Source organism: Chamaea fasciata, unplaced genomic scaffold (genome assembly GCF_029207755.1).
Source record: "Chamaea fasciata isolate MVZ Bird 193981 ecotype frontalis unplaced genomic scaffold, bChaFas1.0.hap1 SCAF_26, whole genome shotgun sequence".
NCBI lineage: Eukaryota > Metazoa > Chordata > Aves > Passeriformes > Sylviidae > Chamaea > Chamaea fasciata.
Window position 1 is genome coordinate 2,743,023 of NW_027094111.1, and position 17,968 is coordinate 2,760,990.

Consider the following 17,968-nt stretch of genomic DNA (forward strand, 5'->3'; position numbering starts at 1 on the left):
GTTCCCCCACCGCCAGGCGGCGCAATAGTGCGCGCGGGCGGCCTGAGAGCCGGAGCCGCGATTGGTCCATAGGGAGGGGCGGTGCTTCATGGAACCCCGCCCAACAAGGCGGCCAGGGGCGGGGCTCACGGGGCTGTTCTGGGCAGCCATTGGATGATCCCGGACTGGGGCGGGGCCAGGGCAGCGCGCGAAGGCTCGAAGCAGTTCCCCGGCGGCGGGAGCGCGGTCGGGCTATGGCGGCGGTACCGGTAACAACGGAGGGCCCCGTTGAGGTGAGTCCTGCCGCTCCCCTCCGTTCGGCATGGCCGGCCGGCTGCTGACGGCGGAGGCAGCTCGCGGCTGCCTGCGGCCTTGCGGCTCCTCGAGCTGTGGCGACTTGGAAGGCCCGGGAGGGACAGCGAGGGAGGTGGCGATTCCCGTAACCGTTCTGGTACGGCGCCTTTTCGGATGGCGGTCCTGGTGGCAATGCTGGTAGCCACCAGCCACCCCTGCCCGCCGCCCTTGATTGCGGGCGGTCCCGCGCCGTCACCGGGCTCGCCCTTCCTGACAGACTACAGCTCCCAGCATGCCCCTTGTCCGCGCTGCCTGCTGCGGGGCATGCTGGGAAGGCCGCGCTCTGCCGGTCTTCGTGGTCGCGGTGCATGCCGGGAGGCCCGCTGGGCCCGCGGTGACGGGTCTAAGAATAAATAAATAATAAAATAATGAGTTAAAGACGTTCATTCAGAATGCAATCACATCAGGCAACGTCAGTTGTGCCGTTGATGTGCAAACTCGCACGTATACTGCCCTATATGTGAACAGTCATTTGTATTGATAAATACGGTAAATGTCAACAGTAACAATCAGTATTAATAAATATGTAAATATCAACATTGATAGTTAGAATATAAGGAGAACGCATGTGGGTTTCATTGTGTGTGAGGGCTTAGCCAAGGTTTTGGAATGAATTTGGATGCCAGCAGTCAGGACTCCATAAATAATATTTATCCCATTAAGAAAAATCCCATTTTGCTTTGTAGCTTCCACTGGTGGATTTGAACCCAGACTTGCAGAAACCCCTGGACAGTGACTCTGACAGCGGCCAGGGCAGCTGTGAGACAGCCTCCCCAGGTCCCTTTGGCAAGAGCACAGCATCCTTTGAGGACAGAGGTCTGTAACACTTCAATGAATTGTTTTTCTCCAACACTACATTTTTTGTTTTGTAAATACGCTTTAGGACATTATCACTGCTTGACATGTAGGAATCCAAACTCTTGTTGTTGCTTGGAATGTGGGCAGGCATCTTTAAACCTCTGAAGAGTGTTTTTTGAGCTACAGAAAGAAAAAGACTGAATAGGATGTGTTTTAATTACTTATTCACTTTCTTTCCTATTTTGTTTAATCTCTGTACTGTAATTTTTATTACTACTTCAAGGCAAGACACTACAGGGAAGGGTTTTCAGCTTTCCCTTTATTTTAAAGGTAAAAAACCTTTCATATCAATTTGGGTTAATTAAATGCTGTTCTCCGGGGAGAAGTGGATTTTAAAAAGTCGAGTTCAGGCTCATTTGCTGTAGATGGTGACATGTGTCAAATTTAACCGATGTAAATTTGGTTGGTTGTTAATTAACTTGTGGCACCTTCCCTTTTTTATTTTCACATGTTTTGCCAGATTCAGAAGAAGAAATTTTTGTGCGTAAAAAAGCAAAAAACCGGAAGGTGCTTCAGGACAGTGAGAGCGAGGAGGAGGAGGATGGAGGCTCATCTGTGCAGGAAGATGCTTTGGGTGGAGACAAGGAAAATGGGGAGGAAAAGGAGAACGTTCCTGCTGAAAAGAACAAGAAACCCCATCGGGTCCGCCCAGCTCTGCTGAACAGTGATGACAGTGACACTGGTGACCGGTTGCAGATTGAAAACCTTGAAACAGGCAAGTTGTCTGGCTTGCCTGAGAGTGAGCTGGAAGAGGAGAGACCCCTAAAATCTGTGAAAAAGTACAGAAAACATAAACATAAACATGACATGGAAGAGGAGCTAGCAAAAGAAGCTGTAGCAAAATCCAGAAGAAGGAAGCAGAAGGAGAAAATAATGGAGTCCATTAAACAGCTGAGAAAAGAAAAGAAGCCTGTGGCAGAGGTGGGTATTTTGACAAAAAATCTCAAATAATTTCTCAACTAAGTCCAATTTATTATTGCTTGTGGTTATTCTGTTCCAAAGCTTCAGTATTGTGTCCATACTCCTGCCTCAGGTTTGGGATCCATGGAACACCATGCAAGTCTAACCTGCAAAGTCTGCAGATTCATTTCAGTTAAAGTACACTAAATTTGCAGTTTAAGGAAGTACAAAACCTAACACTTGATGATTTATTGCCATTTTAACTTAATGTCAAAGAACCAAAGGGACCTTCTGAGAGGAATCACATGAATATTTTTATTCTTCTGGAAGCAGGTGGATGGTGGTGAGAGGTTTCCCTTCAATGACAGTGGATGTCTTCTGGATGACAAGGACCTCTTTGATAATGGCTTGAAAGAGGAGACTGATCAACCCCTTGAGGATGAAGAGTCTCTAGAATCCATACGAGCAGCTGTGAAAAACAAAATAAAAAAATACAAGGTACCAGCTGACAGTGATACAAAATTATTGCAAATGTACTCTCTTTCAAACTGATAGAGAATAGGTTTAGATTAGATACTGGGAAGAAATTGTTCCCCATGAGGGTGGGGAGGCCCTGGCACAGGGTGCCCAGAGAAGCTGTGACTGCCCCTGGATCCCTGGAAGTGTCCACGGCCAGGTTGGACAGGGCTTGGAGCACCCTGGGACAGTGGAAGGTGTTCCTGCCCATGGCAGAGGGTGGAATGGGATGATCTTTAAGGTCTTTTGCGACCCAAATCGTTCCATGATTACTGGATTTTGTAAGAATTTGTACCTGAGCGGGTTCTAAGACTCTCTTTGACCACGGTGGGGTTGTACTGCTGTGGCAGAAGAGAGGAGAGCCTTCTGGTTTTTTGTTTTTAAAGATGGAGGAATGTTGTCCTGGTAAGTTAAAAAAGATAATGCTGGAGTAGGAGCTTTGTAACCTGCCCTTGTGTGGGGTTTGTGCTGATTTATGAGTACACTTGCTGGCTTTGCTGACCAGTGGTAGTTCTGTACAGTTATCTGTGATGTGGTTGCCCTTGATAGTGCAAATCATTGAATTCCTTCTTATACTCCATAGAACAAAGAATGTTTTCCTGATGATGAAGGCTACAAACATGTATTTGATGAGGAGAATGAGGAGCCTGTATTAAAGGAGCCAAAAAGGAAGGTGAAGTCCTCATCTTTTTAAAGCTCTGCATTGTCGTTTGTCGTGACTAAAATGGCTTTGGATGCACAATGTGGGGTTTTTTGTTTATTTTTTAAACTGCATGCTTTATTCTGACTCCTTTCTGTTTGAAAGGGAAAAATAAGCTACTTAAGAAGTAGACAAATAGCCCCATGTTTTGTTTCCCGGCTTCAGAAGCCTTTCTTTTCTCCCCTTAAGGAGCGGAAAGCAGCAAGGTTAAGTAAAGAAGCCATTAAACAACTACACAGTGAAACCCAACGACTTATTAGAGGTAAAACTTAAATTCTTTTTATGTAAAGAGGTATAAACTGTTCAGAAATTCAGAGGAGAAATTGAAAGAATTTACCCAGAAGGTTAGAGCCTTCTTTGACCTAACATGACTTATTGAGGGTTGAAGGGTGCAAGACCATTTTTATTGAAGGACCTGTTAAAGGTATGTTTGTAACTAACGAAAATAAAGATACTTGTTATCAAATAAAGGGCTCAGATGATGTTTTAAATCTTCTCACCATCTTTCTCTGGCAGAATCATCTGTGTCTCTCCCTTATCATGTGCCTGAGGCCAAAAGTGTTCATGACTTCTTCAAGCGCAGACCTCGACCAGCATGTCAAGGAAATGCCATGGCCCTGCTGAAGTAAGGACTTAAACCTTCCTCATCCAATTTTTTCATGAACTTTAAGCATCTCTAGCTTTTCTTTTGAGGATAACTAGACTTTCTTAGGCTCTTTTAGATCCATAAAAGTAGGAAATTAGGAGAATGTAATTGCTAAAATCAGACAATGCTGCTCTCCTGACAGAGTCATGCTATTGAAGTGATCAGGGCCAGGAATAACTCATATGAAGGAACTTGCTGATGCAGAGTTACTTTAATGGGATTTAGGCTGAGCCCCAATATTTTACTTGGGCTGTTTCTTCTCTGAGAAATGTGTAGTAAAGTACTGAAGCTACAGTAGCCACAAAATCCCTCTGGAATTTCATACTGTGAGGCTATAAGCAGTACAAAGCTTTTACACTTCCTTAAGTTCTCATGATTAAGTTTGCCAAATTTCTGTCCTTCACCTCTTCCTACACATTATTGACAATTATTAGGAAATGGTTTCTTCTTCTCAGTTTGTCCTCAGCCTTGTCTTGCTTTCACACTAACCATGGGTGGCATGTTTCTTTCTGCCTTTGTTAGGTCCTCTAAATACCAGCTGCCCCTAAATGGAGAGCCTGCAGCCACTGGCAACCTAAGCAAGGATTGCAAAGATGGGCCAGTGGAAGGTGATCAATCAGCAGCTGCTGAACCAGAAATGAACCTGGGCAGAGATGTTGATGCTTCTGTGACTGAGCCTCTTGCTGCTGAAGGGAAGAACTTGCCACAGGACTGTGCTGAGCAGCCCAGGCAGGATAGGGAGGATTCTCCTGCAGTTACAGGGACTGTAACTCATGATAACACAGAGGAACAACAGCTCTCCAACTGCCTGAGCACTGTCGGTGATGAGCAAAAGGAGAATGAAATTGCTCCAGCATCTGGAGATGCCCTCGTGGAAAGAGGGGAAACAGCACCAGATGTACAAGGTGAAACAAGCAGTCAGCAAGTGGGGCCTGGACTGGTGGCACAGCCTGAAAAAGTGAGGAGATCCAAGCTGGATAAACTTCGTGAACTGGGAATAGACCTGTCCATCCAGCCAAGAATCTGCTCTGACAATGAATCCTTCATAAACCTCGATGAAGCTGATTCAAATAAAGGTATCACTTGTGTTGTAGCCCTAAGCAGTGTTGATCTGAGCTTGGCTGGAAAATTCAGAAATATTTAGGTAATAATAACAGTCAGGCACATTCACTTACTAGTGTGGATTCTGTAAGACATGTTAACAGAAATTTAGAATTGTCTGGTGCCTGGGAGGCTGGGCTGGGAGTGAATTGAGGTCTTGTGGACAAATGGTAGTCAATGGTAAGATAATTTAATGTTAGCTTATATCAATTAAATACAACCTACAGCAAAAATATTCTGCGGTGGTTTATTAGTAGTCGAATAGAATGGTTTTGCAAATATTTTAGTATTCAAGATTTAGCTCTTAAACTTAGCTTTAAACTAAACTTTGGGGGCAAAAAAAGCTCAAGACTTACTCTTACTACAGCTTTTAATAATCAGTGCTTTTACATGCTACCACATTGATTTACTTAATATGTATTTAAAGAACTAGAAGCCCTGAAAGCACGTTTCTTGAAGCACACTCTCCAAACATCAAAATCTAAAGCGGAACGGGCCATAAACATGAACATTATCCGTAAGGAAACAACATCTGACGGGAAAGAGGAGCTGAGAGCAGACGTGGTGCCAGCAGTTTTGGCTGCAGAGAGCCTGGAGGAAACAGTCCACACAAAGCCAGGTTGGTAGGGAAGAAGAAGAGGCAGGGATTGACTTGGAAAACAGTTTTGTTTTAATTTTCCTCTCTCATGCTCTGTTTCCCAATGCTGCCCTACGACATACAGGGGAAGGGATCTTCATCTGTAAGATGACTGTGTATGTTCGCCCTAATGGATAGCCCTGTTTTAATAAAAAAAATCTTGGTAGACTCCTTAAATAGCAGTGGCCTTTGTTGGACAGCCTCAGCCAGATCTTTCTGACTTGTTCCTTAGATTTTTCAAGCTTCCATGAGATGCTGTGTCTGCTTCATCCCTGGAAGTGTCTGAGCCCAGGTTGGATGGGGCATGGAGCAATCTGCTCTAGTGGAGGGTGTCCCTGCCCATGACAGTGGTGGAACTGGGTAAACTTTAAGGTCTGTTTCAACCCAGATTCTTCCCTGATTTTTTTCCTGTGCAGGTGAAAAGCTCCAGGCCCTGAAGGCCAAGCTCCAGGAGGCCATGAAGCTCCGCAGGACCGAGGAGCGCCAGAAGAGGCAAGCACTGTTTAAGCTGGACAATGAGGAGATGCTGGAGGAAGAGGTGGAAGAGGAGGAGGAAGAGATGACAGATGAGTCTGAGGAGGAAGAAGAAGAAGGAGAAGAAGGTGATCACGAGGTCTGTAGGCAACATTTTTCCATAACCTCATCAGCTTCTCTGTTCTGCTTCTTCTCCCCTATGGAATTTGGACTTTTGTATACGACTAATGAGGGAATTTCTAAGAATTCTTCCTAGAAGCTAAAAAATTGCTATAGTTGGCATATTCAGGGTTTGGATTGTCTAACCTTGAATTCATGTGTATTTTCTTTGTCTAAACACTATTAAAACCAAACAGAAATGTTTAAAAGATTTTGATGTCACTTCCTCTTTTTATAAATCCTTGGCTCATTGCTGACTGGGCCAAATAGGTCACATGCCTCACCTGGGGTAGGGTTTGCCATGACAATAATCATAATATCTATGCTGTGTTTGGGGATGTTTTTTAGAATTCAGAATTTCTGCTTGATGAAGCAGAGGAAGATAATGAAGATACAGAAGAGAAACACACCGAAGAGGGTGATAAAGAAACTGACAAAGAATCAATTGATGGAGAAAAGCTGGAGAAGCCTGAACATGGTGATTCTGTTCTAAAACATCCGTCAACAGAGTCTACATTAATGCTTTTTAAGGACAGCTCTTCAAAAATGGGGTAAATAATTCAAACCTTAAAAATGGTGACTGAGAAATTTTAAATTTGATCGGCATGTGTGGTTTTTTTTATTTAAAGCGCCTTTTATAAGTAGTCTTGTGTTTCCTTGTTTTTTTTGCAGTTCACCCTAAATTTATTAGCAAATACCTTTTATGAATTGCAGATATTCTCTTCCTGATGAAAAACTGGAAATGGAAGAAACTGTAGACAAAGGACCTTCCAAGTTAGGTAAAGTAGAATCATTGCTCTAGATAATTGCCTTTTCTTTTTCTTTTTTTATTTAGTACATATAATACTTTCTATTAAAGATTGGTAATTCAGTATTTCTGTTATTTCATCACTTGTATATAGTTATATAGTATGATTTTAAAAGTTTAGATTGATGGAAAAAAGGATGGGCTTGAAAAAACTAGAGGGGAAAAGTACTGTTCAAAATAATACTGGAAGAAGTATGAAATGTCAGAAATCAATAAGATAAGTAAAAAAAGTGTAGTATGCATCCTGTGAGAAGGAAGGAATCCAACATGATGACAAAATGAATTTTTAGCAAGGTGTCAGTGCTGCAAAATATTATATTGAGGTTTTACTGGGTTACACACACAAAAAAAAGTTAAGCACTATTTTTTTTTTTTTTATTTCCAGAGGATGATGATTCATTTTCTCTAGCAACACTGGGAAAGGAGAACAGCCACAACAGCAGCTTTGAGTTCATTGGCTCCATGATCCCATCCTACCAGCCCTGTAACAAACAGGCCTCGAGGGGAGGGAGCTTCTTACCTGCAGTAGGGGGGTTCAGGTCACCCTCCCCAGGTTTCTTCAAAACAAGTTTTATCAGCTCTGCTTCCAAGGTGAGATTCTCAGTCCTGGTCATGTCTTATACTAACACAGTGGGAAGTAAATAAATGTCTTTTATCCTGATGGTCAGATCTGTCAAAAGAATCAAACCAGACAAATGCTTTGGGATCAGTAAGATTTCAGAAGAGCAAACTGCCCCTTGGGTTTGTGTCCACATTGCAATGGATAAAAGTGACATTATAAAACTTGTATTCTAAAGCATCAAAGAAAAGATACTATTATCTGACTTTATATCTAAAATATGTGCATCATAAATGTGGTTTTTAAGAATGCTTACATGGGCTACACAACATCTGATATCAGTGAACTCCTGTGGTGAATTGGAGCATCATGAACATAGTTTGACTTGTGCATGGTTTGGGTTGGAAGGAACCTCAAAGCTCATCTCATCCCATCCCCTGCCATGGGGAGGGACACCTTGCACTGTCCCAGGGTGTTCCAATCCCCATCCAACCCGGCCAGGAGCACTCTCAGGGATGGGACAGCCACAGCTTCTCTGAGAAGTCTGCTCCATTGCCTCTTGCATTTAAATTTAGGCTTGCTAAACAACTTATATATTTTTGTATTCCCTTGACTAGAGCTCAGGAAAGACCTCTGAGCCTTCTCTTCCCATAGAAGATTCCCAGGACCTGTATAATGCCTCTCCTGAGCCCAAGAATTTATTTCCAGGGGCTGGGGAGTCGAGGTTTCAATTTTCCCTGGAAGATGACACTCAAAGCCAGCTGCTCGATGCGGATGGGTGAGTGATGGGTGTAAAGGATGGTGTTCTGTGCCTGTTAACAGAAATAGGATGTGCTGACCAGCGAGGGTTTTCTAACTACAGCCTTTCTTTCAGATTCTTGAACGTTGGACAACACAGGAATAAATACCAGTCCTCAAAGCATCAGCTGCCACTGGCGAGCATGGATGAGAATGCCATGGATGCCAACATGGATGAGTTACTGGACCTGTGTTCGGGACAGTTCAGCAGCCAAGCTCAGCACGTGCCAAACACCAGCAGCACCAAAAAGCAGAACATGGAGGAACTGCTCAATCTTTGTTCAGGAAAATTCGTGTCTCAGAGTATGTCCTAAGTTCTCTTTTTAGCTCTGCTGCTTACTTGATTTAGAAATTTTTAGCTGAGGTAACTTCAGGTCTGGGCACTGTGGAATTTTGTCTTTGATGGGAGCATATGCAGTTTTATTTCTAGGGTGTTCTCTGACACTTTAAGAGCAGAAATAAGTTGCCATCTTACTGCTTTCTGTAGCAGGTTCTCCAACATGGGCTTCTTCAGTGTCTTCCAAGGCAGAAAAAGACAGTGACATAGAAGATCCAATGGCAGAGGCTCTGGAGCTCTGTTCAGGCTCCTTTCCCACAGACAGGTTAGCATTGCTCTCCTAAAATTTACTGAAGCTAATTCTGTTAACTGTCGTTGTTTTACTCTTAGAAGTGTTTTCTTGTTTAACGTCAACTTGCTGTCAGTGAAAGTGAGCTTTGTTTTGGAGGTGAAGGGGAGGAATATTGCAAATTGCTCAGCAATCACTCTCTAATTGGCAGCATAAACTGTTTCCCACAGCTACTGTGAAGGGAAATTCTTTGTCTTTCACTGGTAGTGAAAGAAACAGTGAAGAACTTTCATTAAACTGAGAAAAGATGATTAAAAGTGGGACTTCTGGAGTCTCTTCTGGGCTGTTGGCAAAGTGCCTAACCAAGTGTAAAGTTGGATACTTGAAGTTTTTTATTGTCTAAATTGGAAAGCGTATCGCTGCCTGACAAAAGGATAGTGAGGCTTAATAAGTGGGAATGTTAAGGAGATCCAAGAGGAATTTGAGAGAGGGGGGAAAAGCTGGAAATTAGTGCTTGTCCTATGGTTTCTGCAAGTGGAGACCTGAAGTCCTAAAACATCAACTCTGACGGGGATTTGGGGCATTTATAGCTAAATGCTGCTGGCAGATTGGAGCTCTGAGCACTCACAGGGAATTGTCTGATAGCAGCTGAAGTGGGTGTTGAAATTCTGCCTTGATTTCCTGGACGTAAAGTGAAAATGGCCTTTCTCCCATTTATGTTTTCCCTAGGGAAGAGGAAGAAGAGGAGGAACAAGAAGAACTTGGTGGTTTTCAGCTTTTAACAGATGATGAGGCCTTTGCAAGTGAAGAGGTGTGAATTGATGGAGCCAGGCAGTTGCTGGAAAAATGGATAATTCCATTTATCTCCCTAGATTTTTAATATATCCATCAATGCAAAGTACCACAACTTCCATAACAAGCTACTGAAACATTTTTCAGAGCAAACTATGGATCATTTAAAAGATCTTTTTAATATAATGATACGGTGAAAAATGCAAATCCATTGAAATATGCCTGATGTTTTAGTGTCTTGTTAATTGAAGAACAGACAAATCTGTCATTACAAAGCAATCCACTCTCAGAAAATCCTTATTTATGAAAACTTTCTCTTTGACAGGATGAAAAAGATGAAGATAGTGCTGCTGAAGATGCAGAAATGAGTGATGAAGAAGAAGAACTGCTGAGACATAGACCAGGCTTGAAGAAAAAGCTGTAATTTGTTTTTTTAATCTCAATTACCACAGAGAATAGAATATTAATAGCACTAGAAATTTAGTTTGGAATTATTCCCTCTCCAGCAGATGTTTATACGGTCTGGTTTTTTACTTTGGTGCTATCATGTTGCATGAATTTAACCGTGTTGTTTGTGGGTTATAGGTGATTTCCATAACAATTTTCATTACAGATGAAAATTGAAAAACCACAATAAAGGCAGTGCAACATTTTTTTGACCCAAAAAAGGGATGCAAGTATATTGTTGTCATTCCTCATGTCTTAAGAGCTTATTTGTTCTAGTAAGTAAAACACAGAGTTGACAGTTATTGCCATCCCCTTTGGAATCTGGTGGATGACAATGATTTGGGGTGGTACATGATGTCAGGCCATTTGTGTAAATGTGCAAGAACTTAAGGCTTGGTCTTTCCAAAAATTACATGAGAAATTACGATACATCCTTAGGAAATGTGTTCGTTTTCTGTCAAAAGATAAATCTTGCTTTCAGAAGATTTGTGCAATGGCTGCTATGCCCCCAAACGGAATTCTTTCAACTTTTTTTTTTTTTTAATAGAAGACTGCAAGATTTCATGGAAGAGGAGGCAGAGCTATCGGGGAGTGACGTGGGAAGCGAGGATGAGTATGACGGTGAAGACCTGAACGAATATGAAGAAGAGATTATCGATGAGGAGCTCCCAAACGAAGCGGAATTAGGAAACCAAATACAGAAATTCCACATGTCAGTGCCATTATCTGTAGATCTTTGGGTGTGTGAGGCCCTGGCTCTGGGAAAGGACCTGAACTAACCTCTCCCTGTCTCTTGTGCTGGCAGGAAGACGATGCTGGACGATGACAAGCGCCAGCTCCGCCTGTACCAGGAGAGGTACCTGCTGGATGGGGACCTGCACAGCGACGGCCCGGGCAGGACCAGGAGGTTCAGATGGAAAAACATAGGTGACCTATGATCCAGAGTTAATAGAGGGGCAGAAAGATTAAAAACAGAGCTTGTGTGTGTATGTGAAGTAGCACTTAGTGGTCCTCAAAGTATTTCAGGAATAAACTTGGTGGGGGGAGATGATTCTGGGGGGTTTATGTTTGCTTGGAGATTTTTTGCCGTGTTTGTTTGATTGATTTTGGGTTGGGGTTTTTTTTTTGTTGTTTTTTACTAGCCTCCATTTTCAAAATTGATGGCTGACTATTGTGTTTTGTTGCCTAGATTTTGCTTCACAGATGGACTTGTTTCAGAGAGATTCAGATAATGAGGAGGAGAATGAAGAGTTTGATGAGACAGAAGTGAAGTGGAGGAAGGAGCGATTTGAGCGAGAGCAGTGGCTTCGTGAGCAGGTACTGGTGAGCTGCTAGAAAGGTTTGCTCAGTCTCTGTGTCATTGCTGGATGTGAAATTGTTTATTCCTCAAGTTAAACTTCAGTATTAGATCACATTTCTCAGCTGAACGTGATGCTGTTCATTAATAGAACAAGGATGATGAAGTATATAAAAATTGCAAAAGCCCCTTCAGTAGAAAGTAAATAAAAACTAATTTACATAGAAAAATAATTGCTCTACTTAAAATACTGAATGAAATGTCCATTTGTAATATGATTTTTTCAATTGCCTTCTCTCTGCTACAGAAGGAAAAAAATAAAGAGCAGGAGGAGGAGGAAGAAATTGGTGGAGACAGCAAATTCATGAAGCTGGCAAAAAAAGTGACTGTCAAGTCCCTGCAGAAGAAAGGTGAGCTTGATTTTTATTGAAGTAACAAGAAAAGGAGAGAGAGAATACAAAACCTGATCTTTCCCCCATGTCTCTGCCAGCCAGCCCAGCAGTGGTGGCACAAGACACAACTCTGTTACCCAGGAACCCGTTTGAAGCCTTCAAACCTGCTGGTGACATCCAGGTAGGTATCAATCCTCAAAAATGGCATTTCCCAACTCAGCTGCCCCTGAATTCTGGGCACTCCTGGTTTGTAACGTGTGAATAGAGAGTAGATTCTTCTCTGAAGAGTAACTTAGTAAGCAAACCTGCCTTGTTTCCTGAGAGTGGTTCAGTGCAGATTTTCTTTGCCTTTCAGATAAAAAATGGGTCACTCTTGAACAGACCTAAAGCTGTCCTTCAGAAGCTGGCAGCAATGTCAGATCTCAATCCGAATGCCCCTCGAAATTCAAGGAATTTTGTCTTTCATACACTTTCACCAGAGAAGACACTAGAGGCAAAGGAGAAATCAAAACCTCAGGTAAAGATTTGGGTAGCAGGTGCTGCCAGTTGTGGAGAATGTTTGAACATAGGCACTGAAACCTGCCAAGTAGTTAAGAGCACTGCTGTCTTAAATATTCCCTATGTGCTCTCACACAAATATTTCTCGTGTAACTCAGAATTTAAACTTTGTTTTGGACGTGTTGTTTATTCTAATGTATTTGACTGCCCTTAGGTGAAGAAGAGAGGCCCTTCTGCAGCAGTAACATCAGCAGCAAAGCGGCCCAGGGTAGAAAGCTCAGAGGAAACCAGTCAAAGCAGAAGCATTTTCCAGTACTTGGAGAGCTGAATATTCCTGTTTGGAGCCAAAGGTTGTGTCTTCTCTCTGCCAGCTGCAGTTTCTTTTGCCAATCTGCCAGAAATCACCAAGGCAGGGAAGCAAATGGGTGCCACCTCATTCACAAGTTGCAGTAACTTTCAGGCAGTGGTTTTGTGCTTTGTTTTTTCTCAGTCCTCTGTGGCAAATGGGAGCACAAAATCCATTCCTGCTTTGGAATGAACTGCTGACTTGATCTTTCCCGAGCATTAAGGAAATTTCCACTGCTGTGTGCTGTCCTCACAGGTGCTGCAGAGGTATCAGTTCCACCTGGAAATGCCATTTGTGTGACAAGTGTGACAAGGAAATACCTCAGGTAGCTGAAAGCACAATAAAGGAGGAATTTCTACAGCTCTGGGAGAGAATGAAGCAGTGTTGGCCATGGCAGGACACTTGTTTACACTTGAAGCACAAAACTTTAGCTATGGCTCCCTCCAGTGTCTTATTTTCTTTAATGTTAAACATTTATTAAGCTTCGCCTTTTAAGAAGCTCTAATTTATCCTTGAAATGTTTACCTTGTGGAAAGGGTCCCAGTCTCTTCTGAGGCAATATGAGAAGAGTTTCTTTCCATGTTTTTATTACTGTTGATGTCCTTAATCTTGCAGATGTGTGTGTGTGTGGAGAGGGAAGAATGTGAGTAATGTGTGGTGAGAGGAGAAAGAAATTTGGGGGAGTTTATTTGCATTGGTGGGGGAATTTGCTGGGGCTGCTTTGATTTGCCCAACTTCAGGCTGTCTTTAACCATCCATTCTGTTGTTTTCATGGAAGCTGCACTCATCCAAGAGAAACCATCCGTTGCTGAGCAGCCAGTAAGGAAAGGGCTGCTCTAGAATGAGGGAATGTAAAAGGAACCTCACAACTATTCTAAACCGTGTGAGAGAAACTTGAGCCAGAGTGTCCGGCATTCCTGACGTTTCTGATCACAAGTTGAACTGTTGGAGAGCAGATAATGGTGCCACAGGATCCTGCTCTAAGACTAAGCATCTTTGGACTGTCACGTACTTGAAGTGTCTGAGCTGTAAATTTTGTAACATCTTGAGCACACACCCAGTGTGCTGTGTGTAAAATATTTTATTGTACAGTATGTTATAAAGAATTATGGTACTAATCGAAGTGCAACTTTACAATAAAACATGGTTTTAATTTTGGAGTCAGTTAGAATTAATTTATAGGGTTTCACTCAGTTGTGTACATGTCTTGGGGTTTTTTCCCCCCAGTGTTTTTTATTTCTGTCTATGTCTATTTTTTCATTGCTGCCTTTTTTTTAATAGCCACAACTCAGTCCTTCACTGGGAACAGCTGCAATAATATTGGAATACAACAAAAACAACCCCTTGTGTTTATTGGAGTGTGGATTTTCAACTCCTCAAGTCTTCCACTTGGCTTTGCATAAAATTCTTGGCCTGAAGAATGTTTTTTTCCTGCTTCAATAGTTTTGGATTTTTTAGTTCCTAGACAAAACTTTCTTTATCCTTGTCTTAAGAAGTGTCTATTTCAGTTCACTGCAGCAATTCTAATAATTAGTGCACCTGGATTAGAGATGGGAGGTTTAGGAAAGAGGAATAGCCTTTCCTCCTTTTTTATCAGACTTTTCTTGAAGAACCATGTAACTAAAAGATTTCTGAACGCCCTTTTAATTCTTTATCAGTGTTTCACCGATACGAAAGTTGTGCTAATTCAGCACAGATTTGTTGGCTCCAAACATCAGCACTTTCCCTGAATTTTGCTCCAGCTCTGCCACTAGAGCGCAGCACGAGAATGTGCTTGCTCTGGCACGAGGGCAGGGCAAAATCATTAAAGCTTAAACTGTGTCTTGACTCCAGGGGAAATTCTTGCAGTTTTCCATGCTCTGGCATTGCAAGGGATTAAATTTATAGAGACCTATAATTGCTACATTTTTGCATTAGAAAGTGGTAGCTTGAAGAGCATTTTTCGAGGGCTGGCTGAGTCCTGGTGGTTTCCTGGCTTCTCAGCACATGCTACTAGCCATAATTAGAGCTTTTATTTTGCTTTCCCTGTAGAATTTTCCCTTTAAAATACATTTTCCTTGTTCCAGCACCAAGGGTAGAAAAATACTGTTGAGCCTGAAAAGCCTTATAAATTGAAATACACGGACTGGGAATGTTTCTGGCTGCATTTCCCCCACAACAACTTTGCAGTAGTTCAGGGTTTGCGAGTTGCTGCTGGAAGCTCTGCATTGCACCCTAAAAATTCCTTGTGTGAGGGCAGCAGTGGGAAGACAGGACAGGTTCTGTGGGAGCTGGAATATCAATGGGAGAGTTGAGCCATGTGCTGAGATGCTGCTGCTCTCGTGGCAAACCAGCCCCAGAGCCCTCACCTGTGCTCCTGCCCTGTCCTGCTCCCATCCATCTCCTGCCTCCAGCTTTTCCAGGGCTGCCCCCCTGTTCCTGTCTGGCACATTAACTCAGCTTTGCCTTCTCATTTTCAGGTATTGATTCAGCTCTCCCCTCCTGGCATGGACATGAGGCCACTGTGCTAATGGGGAGAAAAATCCTCCGTGTTGCTCTGGAAGTGCCAAGGGTGGGCTGGGAAGGAGGGAATGCCTCAGGGTGGTGAGGGGTGGGGATGAGGGTGCTGCGTCCAGGCACTGCTGCAGCTCAGCCTGAGCAGAAGCTGCTCAAAGGTTGGACTCGATGAGCCTGGAGGTCTTTTCCAACCTCAGTGATTCTGTGAAATGGTGTCTGCGGGGCTATCCTGGGCTGAAGGAAGAGCTGATTCCACTTTTTCCACTTCCCTCCCTTCTTTCTCCCCTAACTGCCTTGGGATAACTCGGAGGAGGTACAGCTGAGAGTTGTGATCAGTGATGTTTGGGTTTGACTTTGGTGCAGAAGTGGCTGCAGCCTGAAAGTTTCATCTGACTTGGAGAACTCTAATAATAGCACCTCTCTGTGCCTCAGTTTCCCTTTCCCACACAGGGGACAGGAGGAATAAAGCCCATGGGCTCTGAGTTCCTGATCCTTGACTGCACCACGGGAGCCTTGATAAGAGCAGTGCTGCTTGTACACAACATTATCTGCTGAGTTTGCACAGAGAATGAGCTTTTGGGAACCCAAATGATAATGGAGAATTTTTTAAAAAGGGCTTAAAAGCAGAGGGAGGAGTGGCCCTGGGTGTGTGGTAAAGGTTGACATTGCAGACACGTTTATAATCCCAGCTCCCGCCGCCGCGCGGCTCCTCGGGGCTCAAGGCACTCACTGAATTATGTTTTCTTTCCCCTTTTTGCCAAGAGACTGAAAAGGGGAGAGAAAAAAAACTATTTGTTTGTCTTGTCTAATTTAATTTATGTTATTTATCAAATAGACAGGTTATTTGGGAAACCAGATGGACCCAGGCTAAAATCATCTGTATTTCCAACGTGTGAAAAATTATGTTGGAGTGGACACATGAAAGGCAGCATGGAGCAGGTTTGGTGAGCTCTGCACCATGTGAGCTCTGCACCTCATCTGTCCCAGGCCTCTAATCAGTTGTCCCAGACCCATTATGAGGGTTAAAGGACAAAAAGACCCCCAGGCACCCACGGGGGAGTCTTCCAGAGCAGCCATGTCACAATTATTTACCCTCCCTGGCTTTCACTCTGCTCATTGACTGGTGCATCCCTTCCCCAGGGATGGATGGGGTGAGGTTTTGGGCCTAAATAAATGTTTTAGGTGGGTTTAGAAGCAGAGCAGGTGATAGGTTTCGGTGTCTGGTTTTTTCTCCTTTGGGTTTTCTTGTTGGAAAAGGAAAAATGGGAGATGGAGAGCAGCATGGATAGCTTAGAGAGCAGCGTGGATGGCTGAAAGGGAATAGATAATGCAAGAAATACAGAAACAAAAAAGAAATTAAATAAAAGAAAGAGCCCTCAGTTACTAATGGGTTGGACACCCTGATTGCTGCTGCATTCCCAAGAGCTGAGCCTGGAGCAGCCCCCAGCACTGACCTTCCCTGTGCCCCAGGGCAGGACCCTGGTAGCCAGAGGTTCTCCTGCCTGTGCAGAGTCCAGACAAGCTCGTGGCACAGAAAACAGCTCTGTGAGACCTGCAGGGTTTAGTGGGTGACCTGTAAAGCAAAAGTTTCATTCTGTATTAACTATTAGTCATTAATATTAATTCCAGCGCTGCGCGTGCTCCATGCAGGCAGACGTTCAGTCCTTGGGGGTTGTTATTTTCTCTTGTATCATCCAGAAGCCCAATTTAGGGCTGACTCCATCTCTGCTTCTCCAGGCAGCAGAGATCTAAACCAGCTGTAATTAAAGAAAACGACATAAAAGATTGCAGGGTGTGTGTTGTGGGGGGGAGGGGGATCAGCGAATCTTACAGCTTTGCAAGAGATTAATTTTATTTTTAGCTAATATTTTTCTCTGCTCCTCAGGGCTGTTTTCATGCAACACGCTCTGTGCTGCTTCCCTTGCAGTGGCCCATTGATTTTCAATATTTGATGGTGTTTGTGCACGTGGCCACGGGGGATCAGTGTCCAAGGGGCATGTTCACGTGTGCCCTCGCACCCTAAAAGCCACCTGCGGTATCCCAGCCCTCACCTTTGCCATGGGGATGCTGCACAGAGCCCAGAGGTCCCACTCCATCCTGGCATGGCTGGCTGTGGCTGCTGTGCCAGGCCAGGTTCAGCCCCGAGGTCCCAGCTGGACGGGGACACAGGCCTGCCCTGCAGCATCTTCCTGCACTGCCCAATTTCCAGCTGCCACTTCACAGACACTCGTTTCTGTGCAGGAAGGATAATTACCACCAAGGCTCTAATGCCACCTCTCTGGCAGCTCAGGATCCAGAGGTGGCATTTCCACATTCCTACTTTACGTGAAACCTGAAGGAAACCCTCAACCTTTCCCAAAAACCCACCAGATCAGAGAAAAAAAAAGGTCTTTTCCTTCCTTCCACCTGCTCCTCAGTGAGCCAGGATGGGGCACAGGGGCCTAATTGTGCCTGGGAGTGAGAAGTTCAGGAGCTGCCACTTGGGCTGGCTTTTTCCCAGTGCCAGCTCCAGGCTGGCACTGTGCTGGGAAGGGACATTGCTGTGGCTCACTGAGACACCCTGAGCGCCCTGGCTGGCAGCATTGGGGTGCCTCACGATGCCTCAATGAGCCTTTCTCAGCAACCTTCCAGGAAAGGAACCACAG

At 43.9% G+C, this 17,968-nt stretch overlaps 1 protein-coding gene across 5 annotated transcripts; it reads left to right on the forward strand.

Annotated features, from left to right (window-relative positions):
- Positions 1-178: 178 nt before the first annotated feature.
- Positions 179-14,236, forward strand: CLSPN (claspin). Of its 5 annotated transcripts, XM_066204444.1 has the most exons (26): positions 179-272; positions 1,020-1,149; positions 1,652-2,112; positions 2,422-2,589; positions 3,191-3,280; positions 3,497-3,569; positions 3,824-3,932; positions 4,476-5,029; positions 5,482-5,673; positions 6,108-6,304; positions 6,673-6,875; positions 7,039-7,103; positions 7,518-7,723; positions 8,309-8,469; positions 8,566-8,792; positions 8,977-9,091; positions 9,785-9,866; positions 10,173-10,267; positions 10,842-11,006; positions 11,100-11,221; positions 11,484-11,611; positions 11,899-12,001; positions 12,082-12,164; positions 12,339-12,500; positions 12,696-12,831; positions 13,083-14,234. In XM_066204444.1, exons 1-25 carry the CDS (start codon positions 234-236, stop codon positions 12,807-12,809), a joined length of 4,044 nt encoding a protein of 1,347 aa, XP_066060541.1. In that variant the 5' UTR covers positions 179-233; the 3' UTR covers positions 12,810-12,831; positions 13,083-14,234. The 5 variants fall into 5 exon arrangements, with proteins under 5 accessions (XP_066060541.1, XP_066060544.1, XP_066060540.1 ...); XM_066204447.1 differs by having other exon boundaries at positions 10,845-11,006; positions 12,696-14,236; XM_066204443.1 differs by having other exon boundaries at positions 12,696-14,235.
- The last annotated feature ends 3,732 nt before the right edge of the window (positions 14,237-17,968 follow it).